At 38.2% G+C, this 16757-nt stretch overlaps 2 protein-coding genes across 5 annotated transcripts in view; both read left to right on the top strand.

Moving 5' to 3' along the window:
- The first annotated feature begins 3822 nt into the window (after nt 1–3822).
- LOC105300502 (small EDRK-rich factor 1) lies at nt 3823–8076 on the top strand. The gene is made up of 3 exons (XM_011372738.2): nt 3823–3980; nt 4764–4872; nt 7117–8076. The coding sequence occupies exons 1-3, from the start codon at nt 3974–3976 to the stop codon at nt 7187–7189; spliced, it is 189 nt and encodes a 62-aa protein (XP_011371040.1). The 5' UTR covers nt 3823–3973; the 3' UTR covers nt 7190–8076.
- A 5853-nt stretch (nt 8077–13929) lies between these two features.
- LOC105300503 (survival motor neuron protein) overlaps nt 13930–16757 on the top strand; it is a 29109-nt gene continuing 26281 nt past the window's right edge. For all 4 annotated transcript variants that reach the window (XM_011372739.2, XM_023538139.1, XM_011372740.2 and 1 more), the window contains exon 1: nt 13930–14103. In XM_011372739.2, the coding sequence (XP_011371041.1) occupies nt 14023–14103 (81 nt within the window). In that variant the 5' untranslated portion in view covers nt 13930–14022. The remainder of the gene's footprint in view (nt 14104–16757) is intronic.

Below are 16757 nucleotides of genomic sequence, written 5' to 3' on the forward strand. Positions count from 1 at the left end.
CCTGAACTAACTGCGTCATCAGTGAGCGCCGCGGAATGACGTAAGACGCACATCGCCGAAGCCATGGTAACTGTCAAACTACAGAGTCTGAGTTACCTGAGAACCGGAAATAGAGACGCAAGGCGGTGGGCTCTCCCCTCTACAGGTGTCCTTAAGAGTTATTGAAAAGCGGGGAAGAAGGTAGTTAACTCCTCGACCCAAAATTTTATGAGAACTATTAAAATCGCTGGCCAAGCGCTGTTTTGGGCAGAAGTCACCATGCAAGAGTGACATTGACAACCATGTTCAAAGCCACAACAGCTGCTGCTTCCCTGCCGCCAATAAATAAATAAATAAAATTGCTGGCCGATTTTGTTTTCAGAGGGACCTGTAGAGCAGTGCCTGTTCACCAGCACATCCCCAGGGCTTAGAAATTCTAAATTGATGAGAACATAGATTAGAAACTGAAACTAGTTACTTCCTAGGTGGGGTATTGGGTTTCTGGGAAACATGTCATGGAAGACCATTCACTGCATATGGTTGTGTAACTTTTAATGTGAATGTATTACCTGTTCAACAATTACTATAGTTAAAACTTTGTAAATTAGTGTGAGTATTCTTAATCTGCCTTAGGAGGTAGCAGTAGAGTAATAAGGCATTCTGGGTTGAGAAGAATACATAAGAAACAAATGAACAAGATACTTTAACAATGTATTACATGCCATAACAGAAATATAAAGGGTAATATGAGAGATTAATAGGAGGCTGGCTTACTTAAGGTAGGATAATTAGAGAAGGCTTCTATGATGGAAGAAAATGGCCGGAGCTGAGTTTGGCTCTACAGAGTATGGGTCATGTTTGAACCTGCAATACAAATCCCCTGACTCATCTAGGGTCATGCCACCCTGACCTGCAATACAAATTCCCTGACTCATCTAGGGTCATGCCACCCCGAGATATCGTCTGATCTCGGAAGCTAAGCAGGATCAGGCCTGCTTAGTACTTGCATGGGAGACAACATTGGAATACTAGGTGCCGTAGTCATTTAAAAAAAAAAAAATCCCCTGACTCATGGAAACACAAAGGCCCGACTGCCTTCTTGGAAGGAGAAAAGGATTCTACAAGAATGGCCTGCTACATTAATAACAAAATGTCAAAGGAATAAAATCCTGAACTTACTTAAGAGATTACTAGGTCAACCAGAGGGAGAAAGAGAGACATATGCTTTTGAGAATAGGAGAGCAAAGCTGAAAGCACAGAAAAGAAATTTCTCCAAGACTAAGAAGAGAATGGAGGTCCGTGGGTTCTGTGGGCTTTCTTCAGTATTCTGTGGAAGAAACAGGACCTCAGATACACCTAAAGACACTCAGGATTTTGACAAACCCCTGCTGAAGATGTCTCAGGAAACCTAGAGCTGCCAGAACCATATAGCTTTGGACAACATATCCTGGTATAAATTGAAGACACAAGGCCTTTCCCCAAATGTTCCTTTCCACCTAAGAGTCTAGGGTATTCCCACAATTCTGTAGGTAAGGAAGTCAATGAGTAAGATTTAATTTCCCCTTAGTAAAGGGATGGGAATGATGCAGGACAGGGCAAAGACCCCTGAGTGGGCAGTGGGGGGAAACTCAAGCCCTGCACTGAGAAGGCTCTTGATGGAGCATAAGAAAGAATTCAAACACATGCCAAAGTTAGAGTCAAAAGAAAAGTTTATTAGAGAAGAAGAAAAGCAAAGAAAAGAGAAAGCAAAGACAAAAAAAACCTAGACAAAAGAAAAAGCCCTGAGTGTCAGGGAATCCAGTTTATATGTCAATCTTTAGTTCCTGTTTTACAGTTAAAAGACTTTGTTTACTCATTTTCCTTTGATATGGACTTACAGTGAGGAAAGATGGGGGTATGTAGCATGAAAGTCTTGCTGGCAATTCTCAGCCTATGATCCATAGGTTCCCCACAGAGAATGAACGATTTCATTTTGTGTAGGGCACCACTTAAATACTCCGCTTTTCCTGTTTTCCCTTCAGGGTGTGGGGAAATGGGTTGTTAGCAATCCCATTAAGCAGAAATCTTCCTTTTTTCTGCAGGTTTCCTCGTGGTCTGGCTGCAGGATTGATCAGCATATTGCAGTCTCTGAATATAGCTTGATTTAACATTTTGGTTCTCTTGCCTCCTCCCTACATTAGGAAGAGTCAGATTTGATTTTATTGTTAAATATAAAGTTGTAATATATTTGTTACACACCTGAATCTGTAAATTCTTAATGGCATCGCAGTAATTTTAAAATTCTCCAGCTTTTTCTGGCAGATATATCCAACATTCCTCATGTACATGGTGTACATCATGTGTATCCCTACAACTCAAAAACTATATTTTCAGCTGCAAAGAAAAAGCTCAATTAGACTGTAAATTAAGACCACATAAAGAAACAATAACTCTGCCACTTAACCTTTCAATTCTAAATTCCTTCTCTCCCTCCTTCTTTAACTGATCTCTTTGTCTCTAAAAAAAAAAAGCCTGGCCAGAAAGTCAATCTTTCCCCCCAGCTCAAATTACTCCAGAACAGGTTTGCTAAGTGCGGACACCTGACATGCAAACTGTATTGAGGAGAGGTGGTGCCTAAAAAGACTAAGCATGCAAGGCTCTGAGATTGAAATGACAATAAGAGCTTCATTATTGAATGCTATTGTATGCTGAGCACTTTAGTGCTTCATATATATTAATTCAATTAATGAAGGTACAACTACCTCCCCATTGGCAAGGAAGCTTTAATGCAATGAAATAACGTGTCCAAGCTCACACAGCTATTCATTGGTAGAATTGGGCTTTCAACCCAGACATCTCCAGAACTCTCAGTCTTCACCACGTTCTCCTACCTTCTCTAAAATAGGCGATTTTTATGAGGTAAAATAAGAATTAGTGAAGCTTGGTCATGTATACTTGGGGTCCATTGAAGTATTTTCTATGCTTTTGTATATGTTTGAAATTTTCCAGAATAAAAGCTTTTATAAATAGGGTAATTTTAGGGTGTCCAGACTAACTCTACACATTTCTTAGTTTGTACTGATTAGCGGAATAGATGAAAAAAATAGGTATCAACCAAATGAGCCATCAAGCATCTTTACAAGTCTGTTTCTAGCAATGGCAGATGCTCCACAGCTTTAACATAGGTTCCAAGGTTATTCTGGCTTATTCTGAATGCATGGCAAGACCGCATGCCCTGGCATCCTTTCCCCTTCACACAATCCAAGCAGAGCCATTAACCTAAAATTCATGAAGTATCGTCGACCATGGCAGGGGCAGTGGGATAAGATGGGAAATGAACAGACTTTAGAGTCCGTCTTAAATCTTTATCTCACTTCTACCAGTCCCTACCTGTTAAGTCAGTAGATTCTGGTATGAGTCTCAGTCTCCTCTTGAGTAGTGAGAGCAATGAAGCCTGCCTACCTTCATTGTTCTCGGGTTGGTGTGAGAATAGGAAGGAAATTAGTAAAGGGCGGACACTGCATTTGTCAATCTGTTGTCTGACATTTCTCCTCTTCCCGCCGCTGAAAGGGGTGAAGAAAGCTAGCGTTCTTTGTCAGAATGTTAGAATTGGAGCGTTTGTTTTTGTAACCCAAAAGTGAGGGATGGTCAAGCCCCAGTGCCCGGTACACGGCGGGGAATATTCACACACGCCTACTCCTTCCTATGTCAGAGGACCTGCTTTCTGGACTGTACCAAAGTTGCCTGGCAGAAGGGTCCAGAGCGCCGACTAATCGGCGAGCGCTGCGGTCCGCCCCGCCCGCCCAGCAGCGCACGCGCAGTCGCTCGCTGGCCACGCCGGCTGCTGTGGTCTGGTCTCAGGGGGCGGGGCGGTGGACTGAATAGAGGCGTCGCCCCACGAAGGGCCGGCGCGGGCTCAGCCTTCTAGATCCAGTGGTGGGGACCGCCGCAAAGTGTGCGACGAAGCCGTTGCTTTTCCGAGTCGCTCTCTTCCAGGCTCGGTCCGGCGGTCAGCATGGCCCGTGAGTGTGCGGACGGGTGGGTGATGCGGAGGGGATCGTTGGGCGAAGAACTCAACGGATCACCCGGGCGCGTTTGGCCGGGAGGCGGGGGCTCGCTAGTGTATGCCCATCGGTCCAGCGGAGCGGGGACCCAGCTTCAATCAGCTGAGAATGAGGGACGGTTGGCTCCCGTCCGGCTTGAAAGGTCCGACAGATGTCTGCACCTCAGGTGCGAGTTTACATAGTAAAGAACAGCTCTCCAGAGGTGAGGTGTGTGGAGGCAGCCCCAGGAGGGGTCCTGGTTTGGAGGTGACTTGTAGCTGGTGCTTAAAATCATAAGGCCTAATAAAAACTGGGAGCTCCGACTGAGTCTTGTCCCTAGTTCTTTTGTTTGGCCCTCGCAGGTCATGTTTCACAAGCATCGGTATTTGCTTGCTTAACAGTTGGATTGTGATGGGCCAACTTGTGCGAGGTGTGATCTGTGAATCTCTCCACGCACACCCCTCAAAAGCCAGGACTTATTTTGGAATTCTGGCCCATGTATACAGACGATTGGAATTCCCTTTTTAAGAGATCTGGTATTTACAGCCAGTTAACGCCTTGATCGGTATGATAATACTCTTAAGACCTTAAGTGTTTACCTGTAAGCTTCCTCCTGGTGGTCAGATCCGGGAACACCATTCAGTTCCAGTACTCTTCTGGCTTATCTATTAAAAAGCAAACTTAAGATACTTCTAAATAAGAGCCTTATAATGGAATTAATAGTTTTGGACATGGGAAAAGAACATGACTTTCTCTTTGTAGGTGGAAATCAACGAGAACTTGCCCGCCAGAAAAACATGAAAAAATCTCAGGAAATTAGCAAGGGAAAAAGAAAAGATGACAGCTTGAGTACCTCTCAGAGAAAGCAGAGGTCAGTGATACTAATGATATTCTCAGGTCGCTGAAGTTTTCATTTTGGGGAATGGAAAGCATTTTTTAAATCTTGGTAAAACTAGGCATAACCTGCAAGAAAGGATACCAGTTGAGTATCTGTTGTGTGCCAGGCATACGAAAACTATTTGGGGTAGTTACCATCCCAACCTATGGACGAAGAATTTAAAGCTCTCAAGCTATAATTTGTCTTTCAGAGAATCTCAGAGAACCATAAGAACTTTATTTAGCAAAAATAATCGAACACCTTCCATATAGTCAACTGTTAGGTACTAGAGATACAACATTTCAAAGAATACATTCTACCCAAACTCGTCTGGATGACAAGTGACACTATTATAGTGATAACTGTTAGAAAGAGACACAAAAAGTATAGTATATGTAGCTATATTGACTTCTGAAGATCCATTGAGTTGTAAAGAATGCAAGTACACAGCCTCAGTATAAGACTATATGTGAGAAATAATACAAACTACTACAGAAATGCTTTGAAAAACAGCTTAAGTAAAATGCATTCATGTTTTTAAAAAAGTTAAATTTTATTCTAAAATCAAATTTTGTTGTCCACATGGAATTTGGAAGTCAAGTGAGTAATTGACTACATGTGCTTCAGTGTGACTTCTCTGTGGTCTTTAAGCCTGCCTACACATTAGAACCACCTGGGGAAACTTGCCATCTACTCAAGTCTGTGTGCTATACCTAGTCCTGATTTAATTGGCCTGGAGTTGAGCATTAAAAGGTGCTGAAGGTAAATTTTATTGTATCTTAAGTTAAACCTGACTTTAAAAAAGCTCCTCAGGTGATTCTGATGTGCAGCCAGAGTTAATCATTATTCAGTGAGGTGGAAGCCCTTAACTATCATTTCAAACTTTCTTTCTATGACATTATTAAAATGATAAGCTTTGTTTAACTTTCTGTTTACGCACATTGGGGTTAAAGTGAAAGTGATACAGATCACCCTGAAATAGTATTTTTATTAGAGAAGCTAGTCTAGCTTGCCTCAGTAATAACTACTGTTTAATAAATTCCCACTTCTGATAAAGTTCGGTGGTAGGTGTTCTATGTGTATTATCTCTATTTATCACAGTCCTGCTCAATGCATAAATAGGAAACTGAGGCTCTGAACCTCAGTAACAATACTAAGGTCATAGAACAAACACAGCAGAGCTTGATTTTAAACAAAACTATCACTATTTTCTATGATACCTCATTTCTTTGTAGCTGTCTTGTTTTCCTTCTCATTCCTTGTTTTTGCTATTGGCTTTGCAGAAACGTCTTACTGTCATGAACAGAGCTACTTATCTTGAATTAAAATATACTAAATCTATGCAATAACAAGATAGGAAAGAGCCTGGACTTTGAAATTGGACAAACCTTGGTTTTCATGCGATTTGAGGCAAATTACTTGGCTCTAAGCCTTTAATTTTTTTTTTTAAATCTGAAATGTGGGGCTAACTACTCAGAGTTGTTGTGAGACTTAATTGAGAGCCAGTAAAGTACCTGGTACATAGTAGGTGTTGAATACATAGCCATTTAATATGTATATATTTTTAATATAGATCTCATGGACCATCTACCCCAGGTAGTCTGCTTGTAGTTCACACAATATGGCATGCGGAGCTCAGCCAGAGACAGAAAGGATTAAGAAAATGCCCTGAATATCCTGCTTTTCTTTAGTGTAATACATTTTTAATCACTAGCTTTTGGGTTTTTTGGCTTGTAAGAAACTGAATTGTTTCGTAACATCTATATCCTAATCCTAGGTGCCAGTTAGGATATCTAAGAGACTTCTTAAATTCCCCTTTTTCAGGAAAAAGTTTAGTGAATTAACTTTGTTGACAACAAAGAGTAATTGCCATTATTTCTGCATATAGCTAGCTAATGTGGGATGCTTATATATATATATATTTATATTATGTGTTATATATATATATAATACGTAACTATTCCTCAGAACAACCCTGATATGTATTGCTCTGATTTTGAAAGAGCTTTGAGGTTATTTGCCAAGGTCATGATAACAGTGGAGATAGTATTCAAAATAATCTTACTTCAAAGCCTTTCTATACTTTCTCATGCTGTCCTATCCATGAAAATGGAAAGACATGAATGTTTATATCTTCTTTTAAATTGTCTTCTAATACCGAATGGGTTGTATACAGAAAACAACTGAGAACATAATCAGCTTTTCTGTAAAAACTGATAGCCTTTTCTCCCATTATAGGGACTCTGAGATCATGCAACAAAAGCAAAAGGCAGCTAATGAGAAGAAGTCTATGCAGACAAGAGAAAAATGATGACTATTTGGAAAATGGTGCTACTGCGAACTAGGTTTATCATCAGCTCTATGATCAAGATTTTACAGAGTGAACAGTCATTACATATGTTGTAACATATCCTTATAAAACTATTTTAAACTTTACCTTTCAGCCTGACTTAGTGTGGCATTTCAGAACCATACTTCAAAGAATAAAACACTAACCATGCATGTGAAATATTGGTGAACATTATTTTTATCAACAGTGAGCATGTATATAATTTAGTAGAAAAGTGATGTGATCAGATAATAGGATCTCATAAATCTAGAGTCTTTGTCATAAACTTTGTTAAAGTAGATCTTTAAAGTAGGATTTATTGTATAATAAAATTTAAGATACATTTATCTGATTTTACTTTGTAGTCAGCTGGTTTACTTGAAGAATTTACATAGATAGTACAAATGACCTGGAATAGCAACTAAATGAATATAAACTAAATAAGGTCTCAGTAAGAGTTTTACTTATAGCTTTAACATTTTTGGAATAAGTGCCTTTTTTTTTAATAGACTTTATTTTTTAGAGCAGAATTAGTTTTACAACAAAATTGAGATTTCCCGTATACCCTCCGCCCTTACTTACGCATAGCCTCTCCTATTATGAATATCCCCCACCACAACGGTAAGTTTGTCATAATTAATGGACCTACACTGACACGTCAGTACGTTGTTTACATTAAGAGTCACTGTGTTGTAAGTGCCATTTTTTAGTCTGTTCTGAAACTCTTCAAACACTTGTGACTTAATGATGGTTATTAATTTGGAAATATGTTAACCTAGAGAAACTAAGTTTTGAGACCTTGTTCTATTCTGAAGTAAATATGCATAATTATTGCAAAGAATAAAAATATCTTTGAGTAGTAAATGAAATAACTGTGAAGTATTATTCAAGTACTTGATTTTTTCACTTCATGCAATTCAACAAATTTTTACTGATCACCTAATATGTTTACCACTATGTTAATGGATAGATTTTCTAGAATTCGCCTAATACCTTAAGGTTCTGGTAATCTTGTGTTAGGTCACTTACCAAGGGTATCACCCACAAATAGGATAGAATTCTAAGTGTAACTAATACTAAATGAGGCCAACATAAAATTTTTTAGCCTGAGTTTTTATCTTCATATTAACACAGACTTTCAGTTAAAGCGAAGCTTTGTTCTCTTTCTTAGGTTAACTTCAGTCTTCAAACTTTATATGATGATAGTCACAAGGACAAAAGGATTACAACAACTTGAGTTACATTCTAATAAAAAGGATAATAAAGAAGTCTGATTGTACCACAACAATTCTTTATAGGTTTGATTTCTGTAATTCTATATCCAAAATTTCTACACAAAGCGATAAGCCATAAGTACAAAGAAATTTTTATGCTTTAAGCCAAATCCTTTATTTGTTTTTTAATGAATAATTTCCATGTTTAAAATATCTTGTGTAGTGGAATAACTGGACTTTTTTTACAAGTTAAATCTTGTAAATCTAGGGGAAACTACAGTTCTAAAAGAACATGGATATTAGGATAAAGAAGATCTCTAGGTTGTAATTAATTATTAAGACTTAAATTCAAACTGAATGTCTTAATTTTTTGGTATTTACTTGAAGAAATTCTTTATTAAAGAGTTTGATTTTTAACTTCAACACTACCAGACATTTACTCCAGACAGAAAAATTATCTATGAGGAAGAAAAATATAATTGCTGAAATACACTGACATATTAGTTTCTTTTCATGTAGTATATTTAAGCAGTGTAACTAAAATAGCTAAACTTCTAAAGAGGGGAATTGGTTAATTACAAGTATTAAGGGGAAAATACAGGTGAATAATTGTAATCAGTAAAGCTAATTCATATACCCTTTAGATATTTCTTTGACTTGTTGCCAAAGCATGATAAAATTATTTAGATGAAGTAGTGCCAGCTTTACAGTGTAATTTGGAAAATACCAAACTCCATGGAACACCCTTATAGACATGAAAAATACTATCTTGCATTATCTTTAACAGGAGGTAGTACATTATTATTAGCAATCTTCCTAAGTCCTGCTGAAAATAAAAGGGAGCAGCTGCTACTGTCCAAGGTGATACACTGAGGTTAGTTTCATCAGTTAACATGATTCCTTTCGAATGCCTTTACTATTAGTGGCAGTGTAAGAAATTGTTACCCACTTATCAAAGTAGCCTGTTTTTGAAACTGGACTAAAAGAGATTATTGATTACTGACATTTTTCTAACTTTTAAAAATTATGTTTTGCTCCCTTTTTCCCCATGTTTTTATGGATGGGAAAGGTTTACCCACTTCTAGAAGTGGGTAAACTTTTTTTTTTTGGTATAATATTTTCAAGTTCTACCTTGTAAAAAGCTTTTCTGTTTAAGTGTTGTAATACTGCCATTAGCTTTGAGTCTACAATCTATTTCAAAACTACTGAACTTCAAAAAGCATTTATATGCCCCACAATGTATACATATATAAATCATCACATTTACACCTTAAATATATTCTATGTTCAATTTTTATTTGTCAATCACACCTCAATAGAGCTGGTGAGAAAAAAACGTATCCCAAAAGTGAAAACTCTAATATAAAGTTGACTATCAGATTATGATTTGTACATTTTACCATCTGTGTCAGAGTTTTAGCAGTGATACAAACTAAGCAAAGAGCATGTCAACTTCTTTAGGTAAATTTCTAATTGTCTTTGGTGATAGAAGACCTATAAATATTAAAATTCAATTAAAAAGTTGAATTATTTTTATGAAATTGTCATTCATAGTTTACCATTATATCAAGAGTGAATAAAAGCATTTATTAAGCTGCCTCCTACAGCTTCATCTGCTAAAATACTTGCTATATAGTAATCACGTATTGGAATATGTTGTCTTTGCAAATGACCAAGTTATGAAAATGTCACCGAGTTAAGGACTCAAATGCACTTCCCCATAAACTCCAGAAAGATTTAAAACTACAGGCTTTTCCTTAAAACTTTTTAAAAACAAAACCCTTTACATAGCACTAATTAGCTAATACACATTTAAAGTTCACAGGTAGTCTGCCGTTGGACCATTTGCCCAGGAAAAATGAGATTTTAAAATTTGTTTATAACAACTTTTATAGAAATATTTTCCATGGCACATATTACTTTATCAGTTGAACGTGACTTTGCTTACAGGTATATCAGTGTAGGAATATCCTTGAATATATAGTTTGGTGGAGCCTTTCTCAACACTTGTGAGTTTACAAGAAATTGCCTACCAATCTTGCTGAAATCAAGACAACGCTAATGAATACTTTATTATATAAATATATATTGCATATCAAGGACTTTTTTGGGGGTGGGGGTCAAAGTCTCATTTGGCCTTGTACCACTCAGGATGACTATTAAGGAAGCTTATGAATGGACATTTAATTAGAGTTATGTATTGATGTATGCTTGAGGAAATATAACCACATCAAAATTGGTTTCATGATACACTAGAATTTTCGGTTGCAAACAATTTATTAATAACAACAACCATTATTTAAAAGGATGAGAGACTCCAGAGTCCAAGGAAAAGTTGAAGACTGAAGGCTTTGGAAAGGTCAAGAGCTGGAACAGCTCCAGGTACTAAAGACACTTTTTTCCATAGTGCTGCTATCATGTTAAAATTCTGACAACCATTTTTAGTCTTTATATCACTTAGAGTGCCTCCAAATGGACTTGTTTGGGTTATGTGCCTACCTCTTGACAAGAGGAGGGCAATTCACCTAAGTTAATAGTATAACCAAAACTATACCCAGTGAGGAATAGGTGCTCCGGCAAACAAATCTGGGTTTTTGTTGCCAGAGGGAAGGGAGAATGGATGCTGGGCAGACTAAAATGAAGTAAGAGTCTAATACTCTTATTGTAAGTTTAAGACAAAATTAAAAAAATACAGATACATGGCAATGCAAATCTTGAAGGTGGTAGGTAAATGTCTGCAGTGTGAGAAGCAACAATGAAGCCATTTATACCTCTATACCATTTATATCTCTACGAGCTTTCAAAGCCCCAAAATGCAATGCCTGCTCATTATAGAAAAATTGGGAGAATGCAACAAAAGGGCTAAAATAAATTTAGCAATAAATCAGTTACTTAGAAAATTAAACATATCTTTACTGTATGTCCCAGTAATTACACTCCTGAGCACGTATCCCTGTGAAATGATACTAAAGAGCACACAGCTTAAATGTACATTTCGATTGACTTTGACATATAAATACTCCATCCAGATCAAGATACATAGCCATTTGCAGCACCCTAGCAGGCTCCTTTTTGACCACTTTTAGATTATGCCACCTACCTATCATTAACATGGGTTAGTTTTATCTGTTTTTACACTTTTATGTAAGCAGTATGTACCCTTGTGAGTCTGGCTTAATTTGCTCAACATTACATCTGTGAGAATTCTCTGTCTTATGTGTAGCAGTAGTTTCCTCTTTTTCACTGCTGTGTAGCAATCTGTCATAACGAATATACCATCATGTATTCGTCCACTCTGCTTTTCATGGACATTTGAATTACTTTGAGTTTGGGGCTATTATTATCATTCTGCCGTACGTTATACATATATATATATATATATATGGCAGGATGACTACTAATGTAATAGATATGTTACATGTTATATATAATATATATTAATATGTGTGTGTATATATACATCTTTTGGTGGTCATAAGCACCTACTGAGTATATACCTAAGACTGGAATTTCCAGGTCATAGGGCATATAAAATAGTTGTACATTTCCCTCAGTGCTCATGCACACATGTTTAAACATATATATAACTAAGGGATATGGGAAGTTTCCTAGGGCTGTCATAACAAATCACCACAAATTTGGTGGCTTACAATAACTGAAATGTATTCTCTCACAGTTCTAGAGGCCAAAAATCTAAAAGCAGGGTGTCAACAGGACCGTACACCTTCTGAAGAGTCTAAGGGAATAATCCTTGCTTGGCTCTTCCAGCTCCTAGTAGCTCCAGGCATTACCTGAGTTGTGGCAGCATAGATCCTATTTCTGCCTTTGTCTTCACATGGCCTTCTTTTCTGTCGTCTTCATGTCTCTTCTGAGGATTTTGTCTTGGATTTAGGGCCTACTCTAATCCACGATGATCTCATCTCAAGATTCTTAATTACATCAGCAAAAACCTTTTCCCAAATAAGTTCACATTCACAAGTTTCTGGTGTACATATCATTTTGGGGCCACCATTCAACTCACTACATAAAGTTTTTTTAAAGAAAAATGAAAATCTTAGTTGTAACTTGATACTTTTTATTTAATAGCCATCTCACAAGTCAGTACATATAGAGATGACCATAGTATGGATGTACAGTAATTTATCCAGTCACTTCCTTATTCATGGACAATCAGGATGTTTGTAAGCTTTTGCCACTACAAACGATTCTGTAATATATGCTGTCATACTTAACCCTATGTACTGGTGCTTTTATTTCTATACGAATGGATTCTTAAAGACAGGATTCCTAGGGTAAAGGTATACATGTTTGTATTTTTAAACATGTTTGTATTTTTCCAACAAGAGGGTAGCACTTTCATGCCCTTGATAACATCAGATATTATTAATCTCTAATAATTTTGCCAACCCAAGTGAAAATTGGTTCTTAGTTTTTAATTTGCAATTCTGTGACTAGATGTCGAGCATATTTTCATGTTTACTGGACATTTGTAAATTTTTTGGTAAACTCCCCTTGTTTTCTGCCTTTTGTATTTCATTTAGTCTTCACATGTAGGTACTACTGTTATATCCATTTTTATAGATAAATTGAGATTTGGGTTAAAGAATCTCCTCCAAGGTAACCAGCTAGTAAGTGGCAGGTTAAGAATAGGAACCCAGGCACACTGAGTACAGAGCTTCCAGAGTTTGGCTTATTTTCATATTTACTGGCCATTTCTGTTTTTTTCCTCAATGAATAACTTTTTTACCTTTGTCTGTTTTGCTGTTTTTACTTTTGACAAAGCTTTTTAAAAGATATTAGGAATATTAGTATTTTCTTGCATGCTACCAACTATTGTTTGTCCTTTTATTTTATGTTGCTTTTGCCAGAATTTTAAATTACATAATCAGATGTCTAGTTTATCAGTGAGGGTGTAATATGTACATGGAAGTCATTAAGCAATTCTAAACTCCTAATAAAGAATACTGGAAAAGTAAATGGTGAGAACTAAGAATATAATTTGATCCCATTTAAGTTAAAAAATTTACTAAGAAAGATTTGGGAGAACGGATATTAACCTAAAAGTCAAAGTTGGGAAGTGTCTAAAAGCATGAACTCTATCGCCTGCATTCCAGGAAGCTGTGTAAACACACTGTGCCTCAGTTTGTTCATCTTTAAAATAAGAGCCCCTAATTCGTAGGGTTGTTGTCGAAAAAACAAAACAAAACATAAAACTTTTGTGCACTTTTAAAACAGCTATATTATTATTGGTTACCTCCGGACTGATTTTCATTGTTTTCCGTTATCCACATTCACTAAATTGCCCGCAATGAACACTATTTTCTAAAATAAATTTATTATTAAAAACGAAAACACTGTGGTAGAATCACTCTACGAATATACGAAAAAGTGAACTCAAAAAATTGAGAGACTACAGAAAAGAAAAACGAGAGCGATCAGTGAAATCAGGAGGCGGCCACACGTAAAGAGCACGCAGTCCTCCACGCCGCGGGCTCGCTTTCCAGGCCACCGTACTCTTCCGCGCCCAGAGGCCCCGGGCGGCGGAAGTCGTCATTTTCGGAGGCACGCAGCCCATGCTGCGCACCCCGCGGTAGCCTCGCGATGGCGATGGGGGTGGAAGGCGGTGGTGGCGGTGTCCCGGAGCAGGAGGACTCGGTGCTGTTCCGGCGGGGCGCAGGCCAGGTGAGGCCGCGGCTGGCTCTGCCTCTGGACGAGCGCCCACTTCCCATCGCCCATGGTCCTTCCCCGGCTGCGGGGCGGGACCTGGCCACTGCTGGACTGTGGTCCGTATGTTTCTACATCTTTCCCCATTTGGGAGCTGCAGCCGCAAGCTAATTCCTCGCGCAGCTTGAGCACCCTGATAGCTTAGAGCCGAGGCCCTAACCAACTTGATCGTACTTTGGTTTGTACACTCCGTCGCGGAGGTGGTGAGGGCAGGCCAGGGCGAAGTAAGGACATTAGGAGTCTACGGAAACGACCCAGACTTAGATCCAGGTGTCAGCAAAGGAAAGCAAAGTACTCGGATTCTTGATATATTTTGAAGTCAGAGGCAACAGGTGTTGGACATGATTCCGATAATGGAGGCTTGAGAGAGGAAATTCAAGGATAACTTTAAGACCATCCTGAACAGTTGTAAAAGATGAAGTTGTCTTACAAATGTACTGAGATGGGGAAAACTTCAGGTAGATCAGGTTTATAAAAGAGAGGATCAGCTTTTGGTCGAAATAGTGGCGAAATCTGATTGGAGTGAGAGTTGGAGAGGAGAAAATCAAGGCAACATTTGTAAACAAATAGTTCGAGTTTTATTGTAATGGAGGGAGAAGTGAGATAAAGAGGATTCCGAATTGCGTGTTTTGTTTGTTTTTAAGATGGAAGAAACAGTTCACCATGTTAGTGGGCATATAGGAAAGGTCCAGTAAAGATGGAAAAATTGATGCAGGAGAGAATTGCTGAAGCAGTGTTCTGGAGTAGATAAGAGGAAATGGATTTGGCCTTTGTTAGGTACATTGATAGTTAATGTGGCGGCAGTTATATGGGTGCAAATCTGTGTGAATGGGCAGATATGGTGGAGGGAGATTGTGAAAGTGCTCTTTTGATTGTTTCTGTTTTCTCAGTAAAAGAAATAAGGTCATCAGCTAGGAGTGAGGATGGACAGGTGTTGGAGGTTTGAGCAGAGACAAGGTAGGAAGTAGGTCTCTAGGACAGTGGATTGAGTGTTGGACTAGGGAAATATAGTGGAAACATTGCTAGGCAACATTAAAGGCCTACTTGAGATTTGTAATCATGAAATTAAAGGAGGCTGAACAGCGCGATCATGTTTTTCGCCAGCTAAATTCAATTCAGGTGTGTGAGGCCAGGCACAGAGTAAACCAATAGTTGAAATTAATAGGGTTGTATAGGCATACTTCATTTTATTGCGCTTCATGTTTATTGTGCTCCACACGTGTTGCATTTTTTTTTTTTTTTCAAACTTCAAGACTCTCCACCAGCAAAAAGATTACAACTATCTTTGTTGTGATGCTGACTTTAATACGTGGTCTGGAACTAAACTGAGTTATGCTTGTAGTTTTACCACGTGAATATGAAGAAGAGGGAGAGGTACAAGACAATTAATCTTCATGATTGTCCATGGGATTTAAGCTGGCTAAGAAAGGAGGTGAGGATGCTAGAACAGTGAGGGACAATTTTAAAAGCGAGAGGATCAATGTTTTGCTATTTCCAGTGAAGTAAAATGATTATTGAGCTACCAGAAGGAATAAGTTGCAGAGCCTAGAAGGTGGTGGTTGGAGAGTAGGATTCTTGAAGCTGAATTTTTGGAGAGGTTGTAGTTACTGGTTATAATAAAGTCCATAGAATTGAGTAGTTGAGATTGGGTGGTATACAATATCGTTGATAGAAAAAAGTTTAAAGACCTGCAAGAATAGGCTATTAATAGGTAGGATCATCTACAAGGGTTTTTAAATAACCAAGAATTATGACACTAGTGTCAGAGAGAGTACTGAGATATAAATCTTAGAAAATGAGGAAGTGTGCCCAGATGACTGTAGATGATTGCAATAAGGAGAGGGATAGTAGACTGGAGTCTGGTAACAGGCTTTTCAAAACTGGGAGTTTTTAGGGAGGAAAGAAGGAGAATAATGTGAAAGTCAGGAGCAAGAAAAGTTTCTTCCTCACCTTTGGTACAGAGATTTGAAGGACATGAAGGAGAAAAACATTTATTTGAGATAGCTGCATGGAAAACGGCATCCTCAAAGAAAGCCAGATTTCAGAGCAAGAAGATGAAGGGAGTATTCAAAGAAGAGGTTAAAGACATGGGGTGGGGGTGGGGTTGCCAATTACTCAGGAGAGCACAGTGGAAGTGTCAGTAGCTGAGAAGTGGTAGAAAATGGCAGAACATGAAGAATAACGAGAAACCTGGGCTGTTTCTGGTTATATATAACTTGAGAAACCTGGGCTGTTTCTGGTGGTGACTGAGAAACATAAGGCAGTCCTGATGGTCTGTTTTGGTTGCTGTGTAACAAATCACTCAAAACTTAGTAGCTTAAAACAATAATTATTATTTCTCATAGTTTCTGTCGGTTAGGAATTTATGAAGCCTTGCTGTTAGTTCTTCAGATCTTTTCATGTGGTTGCATCCACACAGTAGCTGAGGACTGAGCGTCTATGGATCGACAGGTCATTTCTTCATATCGTCTCAGGGCTTCATGTGGTCTCAGTGTATGGGCTGGTTTAGATTTCATTATACTCCTTGTAATCCTTCCCTCTCATCTCTCCTCATCTGTCCCTACACAACTGCTGATTCACTTCCTGTCACCATAGGTTAGTCTGCATTTTCT

Source organism: Pteropus vampyrus, unplaced genomic scaffold (assembly GCF_000151845.1).
Source record: "Pteropus vampyrus isolate Shadow unplaced genomic scaffold, Pvam_2.0 Scaffold213, whole genome shotgun sequence".
NCBI classification, from domain to species: Eukaryota; Metazoa; Chordata; class Mammalia; order Chiroptera; family Pteropodidae; genus Pteropus; species Pteropus vampyrus.

Excerpts from the sequence above, each read along its gene's own strand:
- LOC105300502 (XM_011372738.2), top strand. Across the intron at positions 4,873-7,116 it reads ACCTCTCAGAGAAAGCAGAG|GGACTCTGAGATCATGCAAC; the intron begins GTCAGTGATACT and ends CTCCCATTATAG.